The following is a 9,497-nucleotide window of genomic DNA, read 5'->3' on the forward strand; positions in this document are numbered from 1 at the left end:
ATTTTTTTTATTTTATTAAATTTTATAAAATCATATATACACATGTATATACATAGTGTAGGTTCCTCCCCCTCAATCCCAATATAAAATCCTGCCTACGCCAGTGGAGGGTACCAAGCCTAGAACGATAAAAAATATGGGGCTTGTATTTCATAATTAAATACAAATATTTTGTGTGTGCGTGCGTGCGTGCGTGCGTGCGTGCGTGCGTATGTATGTATGTATGTATGTTCGTATACACACACACACAGAGAGAGAGAGAGAGAGAGAGAGAGAGAGAGAGAGAGAGAGAGAGAGAGAGAGAGAGAGAGAGAGAGAGAGAGAGAGAGAGAGAGAGAGAGAGAGAGATTATTAGGACTTAACAATGAACAACACCTGTAGTAACGGGTGTAGGTAGCAAGATAAATCGTATTATTATTTGTATGTGTTCATACCTGCATTGCATCATACCGATCTGTCTAAGACAATAAATTCAGATCCCTATTTTATGTGATATTAATCAATAAAATAATGTTATTTATTCTGCTTGTTATTTTAAATGCGTTCTGATCTGAACACATATTTTTATTACAGTCAAATGTTAATATCCCACTTTCAAAAGTCGGGACTGGACTTGTGGCCTGCTTCTCACAGGTAGGTAGATAACTAGGTTAACGTGCTTATATACCACTTCCTCACCAATCGAGGAACCATTAGAGTAGATGTACAAATGTGTTAAGACCAAAATGTCCAAACTCGTGTCTGATAAGAATCAGCTGTTTTTCGAACAATCATGCTTTGCTTTCGGCATGTTGACCTACTAACAGAACGCCTGATGCTACGTCACAGGTTTGATGCGGCTTAAATCGACTGAGCAGTGGGTTTTTCCCCCAAGCGTTTTATAAAAAGTCACTTTATTAATAACTGGGATGGTATTTTTGTTTTTTATTTTTAATACTGTAATGTTTATGTATTTGTTTCATATACTGTGTATTAATAATGTGCGATGATTGTGGACCTTTAATAGAGAAGATTTGTCCAAGAAACATTATAATATAGTGGCAATCGTGGATTTCCAAATGGCCGCCATACAATAGCTATTAGTACCAATATCTCAGAATGCTATCTCTTCAACTAACACTCGCTACCATAAGCCGTTTTTTGTTTCTTTGTTTGGGGTTCTTTTTTTTTTTTTCTTTTTTTTAGCAAAATTATATGTTAAACAGCTCATGTTAACAAAGCAACAACAAATGTTGTCTTTTCTTATTTATTATTATGCAGTAAAAATTCAGTTAATATATAGAGAATAACACACGAGTGGCCGTTAGATACTATTTATCTCACAATGAATTGTTTTAAAATGTATCGTTTTAAAACAACGAGTTGTGAGATAAATGGTATCTAACAGACACGAATGTATTATTCTATTTCTTACATATCCTCAAAAACCAGGGTTTAAGCAAATTTTAACATCTTTTTAGACTAAAATATATTTACAACCGTTGCACTTTTAGCTAACTTACGTGTCACAGACACATGATTGTAAGTTTAACTATACGTCACAGTGTAATCTATTTCCACCATGTTGTTTTTCATTGGATTCATGGCACTGGTGACCTAGGAGCAGCCAGTCGTATGTCTTGAAATGGTTAACACACGTACGTGTGTAAACAACCCATGTGTTATAAAAAATAACCAAAATATCAATAACAAGTGGGAAAACCCCCAGATGACATCTGCTATTTTGTCTATTATTTTAAAAACATCAATTGTTTGCTTGCTCGAGTTGCTTTGGTCGTAAGATCGAATGCACTCGGTAGTTCTATTTTCTGACTGGGGTTTCCCCCATCCCAACCAATTGTGCCAGTATTAAAGGCCGTGGTGTGTGCTGTCCTGTCTATGGGAAGTGCATATAAACGGTCCCTTGCTGATAACGGGAAAATGTTGCGGGGTTCCTCTTAATACGAAATGTTTGGCATCCAATAGCAGCTGATTAATATTGCACTGTGGTATAACAAATCTTTGAACTGTCTCGAACCCAGAACCCGGAGGATGAATGTTTCCACTTGCACCCACTGGCCGGGGCGGGACGTAGCCCAGTGGTAAAATGTCCGCTTGATGCGTGCTCGGTCTGGGATCGATCCCCGTCAGTGGGCCCATTGGGGTATTTCTCGTTCCAGCCAGTGCACCACGACTGGTGTATCAAATGTCGGGGTATGTGCTATCCTGTTTGCGGGATAGGCATATAGACGATCCTTTGCTACTAATTGAAAATATATAGCGGGTTTCCTCTCTAAGTCTTCATGTCAAAATTACCAAATGTTTGACATCCAGTAGCCGATGATTAATAAATCAATGTGCTCTAGTGGTGTCGTTAAACAAAGCAAACTTTAACCTTTGCACCCACTGGCTATTCCTCTGCACTTAGCTTAGTACTGTAATGCACACATAAATACCATTATTTTGCCCAAGAAAGACATTTACAATTATACAGTTATGGTTCTTTCTCTTTTTTTTTGCTAATCGGACGTCTTCTCGAATCAGTAATTAAATGGCCCCCCCCCCCCCCCCCCCCATCACACACGCATCTCTCTTCAAGGCACTGCAGTTGTATAAAATATGTCTCTGCATTTTTATTATTTCAGTCATAAGCGAATGAAACTTGTTGGCCATCAAGTTGACTTCAAAAAATCAATTTCAACACGTGTTGTCGGACCTGCTAATCTCAAGTCTTTCCGAATCAGCCACTAGACGGGGACTCTCCATACACCAGCCCCTCTCCCCCCGCCTTCCACATCACTGCCTTTGTATACGTTCTGTCTTGGCATCTTAATTAAATTTCAGTCATAAGCGAATGAAACACATTAGGCCGAATTTACGAAGCCTGTTTTTCTTAAACGCAGTTGTTTAAGCATTGAAAATACACATAGTTACACGTGTGTAAGTCATAAACAGGCTTTGTAAAAATCGGCCTATTGGGTCTAGAATATATATTGCCATCATGTTGATTTCAAAAATCAATTTCAACACGTGTTGTCTAGAAATCAATAAGGCGACTTCATAACCGTATCACGCGCCAGAATGATCGTTATTTTGTGTGGCAAGTCGCAACTGGCACATCGAAATACGCATACATACTTCTGGTAACATTTCAACCTAATATTTGCAGACAAAGCTACATGGCGTATATAGCAGGTAAGATGTTACGATCTTGTTTGTACAATATAAATGGAAAAGTGAATATAAAAGATGATTTTTGTTATTGGTAGGAGCATCCTGTGACGCAGCTATCGGGTTTCTTCTCTTACTCACTTAAGAGTTGAAATATACGTATATATATTTGACACCAAATAGCTGTAATTTAAAATGTTCTGACGTCACCACACCACCATTTCCCCGTGCTGTTACTTTATGTCATATAGTCCGGCTTAGGAAATACGTCTTCATTAAAAACAAATAATATAAAATACTGAAAACGTTTGTTTTGTTTAACGACACCATTAGAGCACATTTGTTTTGTTAAACAAGCATATGTTTTCTAGTAGCTCTTGATTAAATACTATAATGCACTAAGATAAGATAACGTTGTTCAACTATACCTTTCGTTACAAAAGTAAAGGACTTCACAAAACACCGTTTTGCATGTAAACGTAAATCTATGACTAAACCACAATTCTTATTACTGTTGTAACACAACAAATATAGTTAGAAGTACACATATTTCGTTTTCTTTTGTCCTTAAAATGCTCCATTTTCCGTATTTTTGTGAAATAGATGCCAAACACTTGTAAATGTATGCCCGTTATAACTGCTAGTTACAGTTGTCAACTTACGATGTTTTGTGAAATTCGCCCCTGTGTGTCATCATGAACTGATGATAGTACTGGGAAGCACAGGATTCATATTGGCTGAACTAACGTTTGGATTCTGCTTAACACAGCGGTATGGTTGTCTACAAACACTACAAGACTATCAGATTAATGTAATGTAGTGCAGTGGCATTGGTAAACATATTTTTAAAAATAGGGAGGTTCGGGACCCGTGGACTACTTCTCCAGCCGGCCTCGATGGTGTCGTGGTTAAGCCATCGGACTACAGGCTGGTAGGTACAGGGTTCGCAGCCCGGGACCGACTCCCACCCAGAGCGAGTTCTTAAGGGCTCAATGGGTAGGTGTAAGACCACCACACCCTCTTCTCTCTCACTAACCAACTAACAACTAACCCACTGTCCTGGACAGACAGCCCAGATAGTTGAGGTGTGTGCCCAGAACAGCGTGCTTGAACCTTAATTGGATATAAACACAAAAATAAGCTGAAATGAATGAATGAATGAATAAATGAATGAACCACTTCTGCTCAAATTGTATGGTGTTATTTTCAGTGAAAAGATGTCCCTGACGGAGAGGGACCCACGGTCTGGTGATGGCGCTACTGAGGAGACGATTTCACCTTTGCGAGATGGTGGTCGGGGTTGGTCTCATCTGGCTCCTCGTCATCTCCTTCCACCTGCTCAAGTCCATGGAGATACTACAGCACGCAAGACGAGACTTCGGCACGCCGGTTGAAGATGTCGCTGATGATGACGACAGAAAATTGCGGCAAAACATGGCTAGAATCGTTAAGGATGTTGTGATGAATCGTATAACAAGTGAACTAGAATCAGAAATGAGTGCTGCTGAGAGGATAGCAGAATGGAAGAGGGAGCACTTACTCAAGGCCAAGCACAAAGCCTTAGAAGAGAAAAGGGATCGGTTATTCGAAGTGGAAGATAAGCTATCACAAGGGAAGCAAGATAAGCCTGTCGACGTAAAAAATAAGATAGCTGATGGAAAACGGGATAATCCAGTCGACGTAAAACATAAGATAGCTGATGAAAAACGGGATAATCCAGTCGACGTAGTAAACAATAAGATAGCTGATATAAAACGGGATAATCCAGTCGACGTAAAAAATAAGATAGCTGATGGAAAACGGGATAATCCAGTCGACGTAAAAAATAAGATAGCTGATGAAAAACGGGATAATCCAGTCGACGTAAAAAATAAGATAGCTGATGGAAAACGGGATAATCCAGTCGACGTAAAAAATAAGATAGCTGATGGAAAACGGGATAACCCAGTTGAAGTAGAAGATAAGCTATCAGATAAAAAGAGGCATCAGCTAGTGAAAGTGGAAGACAAGCTATCAGATGGAAAGAAACATCGGCTAGTCGAAATTGAAGACAAGTTATCAGACGGAAAGCGAGATCAGCTAGTCGAAGAAGAAAAATTATCTAATGAAAAGCTAGTGGAAGTGGAACACAAGCTACATGACAGAAAACAAGATCAACTAGTGCAAGTGGAACACAAGTCCTCAGAAGTAAACAGGGATCAGTTACTCAAAGTAGAACGCAAGTCATCAGAAGTGAACAAGGATCAGTTACTCAAAGTAGAACGCAAGTCCTCAGAAGTGAACAGGGATCAGTTACTCAAAGTAGAACACAAGTCCTCAGAAGGGAACAGGGATCAGGTACTCAAAGTAGAAAAGAAGTATCCAGATGAGAAAAAGGATCACTTGGCAATGATGGATACTAACATAGCTAAATCAGGTTTAAATATACAGAGAAATAACCTAAATGAAATTCGGCACCAAAGAGACGAGTTAAAATATGGTAAACTCCAAAATAGAAAAGTTAAAGAGAATACGTATGTCAAACAAGTGGGCAACGAAATCGACAAAGGCGTAGTCCACATGAACCGGATTAGACCGGCCGAGGCAAACGGCATGTTGGATGTAAAAATGAAACCTGCCCAAGACGATGTTAATTATCCTGGTAAGTACAAACAAAATTACGAACCAGTCATTTATTTTATGTGTTTATGTAGTTTTTAACAGTCACCCATGTTGGTATCAAAACCACAGATGATCTCCTAAGACAGTAACTTGTTTAAACTTACTTACTTATAAGTATTTGGGTATCAAAACCACCGATGATCTCCTAAGACAGTAACTTGTTTAAACTTATTTACTTATAAGTATTTAGGTATCAAAACCACCGATGATCTCCTAAGACAGTAACTTGTTTAAACTTACTTATAAGTATTTGGGTATCACAACCACCAATGATCTCCTAAGACAGTAACTTGTTTTAACTGACCTACTTATAAGTATTTGGGTATCACAACCACCGATGATCTCCTAAGACAGTAACTTGTTTAAACTTACTTACTTATAAGTATTTGAGTATCACAGCCACCGATGATCTCTTAAGACAGTAACTTGTTTTAACTGACCTACTTATAAGTATTTGGGTATCACAACCACCGATGATCTCCTAAGACAGTAACTTGTTTAAACTTAATTACGTATAAGTATTTGGGTATCAAAACCACCGATGATCTGCTAAGACAGTAACTTGTTTAAACTCACTTATAAGTATTTGGGTATCAAAACCACCGATGATCTCCTAAGACAGTAACTTGTTTAAACTTACTTACTTATAAGTATTTAGGTATCAAAACCACCGATGATCTCCTAAGACAGTAACTTGTTTAAACTTACTTACTTATAAGTATTTAGGTATCAAAACCACCGATGATCTCCTAAGAAAGTAACTTGTTTAAACTTATTTACTTATAAGTATTTAGGTATCAAAACCACCGATGATCTCCTAAGACAGTAACTTGTTTAAACTTACTTATAAGTATTTGGGTATCACAACCACCGATGATCTCCTAAGACAGTAACTTGTTTAAACTTACTTACTTATAAGTATTTGAGTATCACAGCCACCGATGATGTCCTAAGACAGTAACTTGTTTTAACTGACCTACTTATAAGTATTTGGGTATCACAACCACCGATGATCTGCTAAGACAGTAACTTGTTTAAACTCACTTATAAGTATTTGGGTATCAAAACCACCGATGATCTCCTAAGACAGTAACTTGTTTAAACTTACTTACTTATAAGTATTTAGGTATCAAAACCACCGATGATCTCCTAAGACAGTAACTTGTTTAAACTTACTTACTTATAAGTATTTGGGTATCAAAACCACCGATGATCTCCTAAGACAGTAACTTGTTTTAACTGACCAACTTATAAGTATTTGAGTATCACAGCCACCGATGATCTCCTAAGACAGTAACTTCTTTAAACTGACCTACTTATAAGTATTTGGGTATCACAACCACCGATGATCTCGTAAGACAGTAACTTGTTTAAACTTACTTACTTATAAGTATTTGGGTATCAAAACCACCGATGATCTCCTAAGACAGTAACTTGTTTTAACTGACCAACTTATAAGTATTTGAGTATCACAGCCACCGATGATCTCCTAAGACAGTAACTTGTTTAAACTGACCTACTTATAAGTATTTGAGTATCACAACCACCGATGATCTCGTAAGACAGTAACTTGTTTAAACTTACTTACTTATAAGTATTTGGGTATCAAAACCACCGATGATCTCCTAAGACAGTAACTTGTTTTAACTGACCAACTTATAAGTATTTGAGTATCACAGCCACCGATGATCTCCTAAGACAGTAACTTGTTTTAACTGACCTACTTATAAATATTTGGGTATCACAACCACCGATGATCTCGTAAGACAGTAACTTGTTTAAACTTACTTACTTATAAGTATTTGGGTATTAAAACCACCGATGATCTCCTAAGACAGTAACTTGTTTTAACTGACCAACTTATAAGTATTTGAGTATCACAGCCACCGATGATCTCCTAAGACAGTAACTTGTTTAAACTGACCTACTTATAAGTATTTGGGTATCACAACCACCGATGATCTCCTAAGACAGTAACTTGTTTAAACTTACTTACTTATAAGTATTTAGGTATCAAAACCACCGACGATCTCCTAAGACAGTAACTTGTTTAAACTTACTTACTTATAAGTATTTTGGTATCAAAACCACCGATGATCTCCTAAGACAGTAACTTGTTTAAACTTACTTACTTATAAGTATTTAGGTATCAAAACCACCGATGATCTCCTAAGACAGTAACTTGTTTTAACTGACCTACTTATAAGTATTTGACGTTCCTATATCCAATTACGGTTCAGGCACTCTGTCCTGAGGACATACTCCAGCAGCCTGGACTGCCTCTCTAGGACAGAAAGAGGGTTGGACAAAAAGGTACTATGACTTGTTTTGGTTAATTAGTGATCTATAATCGATAAACTCAGTGGGGTTTTTTTCTAATAAAAATAAGTTTATTGTCATCGTTATGAAGTTTTAAATAATTTGGACGGCGACTTTGACTGTCTCCAAAAATAAAAATGGCAGCAGACATGTAGACCAATTCTGATGCCATGGCCTAAAGAGAAATAATGACATGCCCACCCATGGACCTATGGGTTATGGTTTTGTGTTTTAAAACAGGTCGACTTGTACTTTATTTGATGACTGATCAGTAGTAGAATGGTTGCTTAATATAAGTGATTGCTTAACAGTAAAAGTAAAGTTTGTTTTATTTAACGACGCCACTAGAGCACATTGATTTTTTTATCTTATCATCATCTATTGGACGTCAAACATATGGTCATTCTGACACTGTGTTTTAGAGGAAACCCGCTGTCGCCACATAGGCTACTCTTGTACGACAGGTAGCAAGGGATCTTTTATTTGCGCTTCCCAAAACCATGGCCTTTGTTGGACCAGTTATGGATCACTGGTCGGTGCAAGTGGTTTACACCTACCCATTGAGCCTTGCGGAGCACTCACTCAGGGTTTGGAGTCGGTATCTGGATTAAAAATCCCATGCCTCGACTGGGATCCGAACCCAGTACCTACCAGCCTGTAGACCGATGGCCTAACCACGACGCCACCGAGGCCGGTTTGCTTAACAGAGAGGATCACCATGACAGTAGCGTGTTCAAGAGAATGAACACTAGCGGAAGCTTGCGGTCGATAAAACTGTTATACATTATACTGAATCTATCGCAAGCGTTCGCGAATGCTCGTTGTTTTGAACACGGATATGGTTTGACTGTACATGAAATGAGATGTAGCTAATGGTAGAATATTCGTATGAGGTGCTAGTAGTCGTAAGATCGATCCATTGGGGTTTCCACCTTTCCATCAGCCCTTTTTGATTTGTATATCACAGTTACCAAGTGTTTGGTATTTACCATTATTAATTCAGTTCCTTTGCCTTGAAATGTGACCCGGTGTAAACGGAATGCAAGTCCGTAGGAACAGTTGTCCACCTGGACTTTATCTCCTGGGAATGCTGGTCCTAGGTCTAAAATTGGTAGCCCTATAACTTTAACAAAAAAAAAAAAAAAAAAAAAAAAAAAAAAGACAGAGGTAAAAAAAGAAAATAATTTATCTTTATTTAAACATGTTGTTTTAGGGTGTTTTGTTTTTAAATCAGGAATATACTATGAAATATACACTCATGAAAACTACATTACATGTCTTACTAATAAATACAAGTTATTTTTTTTATTAAATACAGTAAGAGAGGAAGGAAATGTTTTATTTAACGACGCACTCAACACATTTTA

General features: G+C 37.7%; 1 protein-coding gene across 1 annotated transcript in view; it reads left to right on the plus strand.

Annotated features, from left to right (window-relative positions):
* Positions 1 to 3,079: 3,079 nt before the first annotated feature.
* Positions 3,080 to 9,497, plus strand: part of LOC121382385 (polypeptide N-acetylgalactosaminyltransferase 5-like) — a 35,012-nt gene continuing 28,594 nt past the window's right edge. The window contains exons 1-2 of the mRNA XM_041511973.1: positions 3,080 to 3,174; positions 4,361 to 5,791. Coding sequence (XP_041367907.1) covers positions 4,402 to 5,791 — 1,390 coding nt within the window. The 5' untranslated portion in view covers positions 3,080 to 3,174; positions 4,361 to 4,401. The remainder of the gene's footprint in view (positions 3,175 to 4,360; positions 5,792 to 9,497) is intronic.

The sequence above is a fragment of the Gigantopelta aegis genome, chromosome 9 (genome assembly GCF_016097555.1).
Source record: "Gigantopelta aegis isolate Gae_Host chromosome 9, Gae_host_genome, whole genome shotgun sequence".
NCBI classification, from domain to species: Eukaryota; Metazoa; Mollusca; class Gastropoda; order Neomphalida; family Peltospiridae; genus Gigantopelta; species Gigantopelta aegis.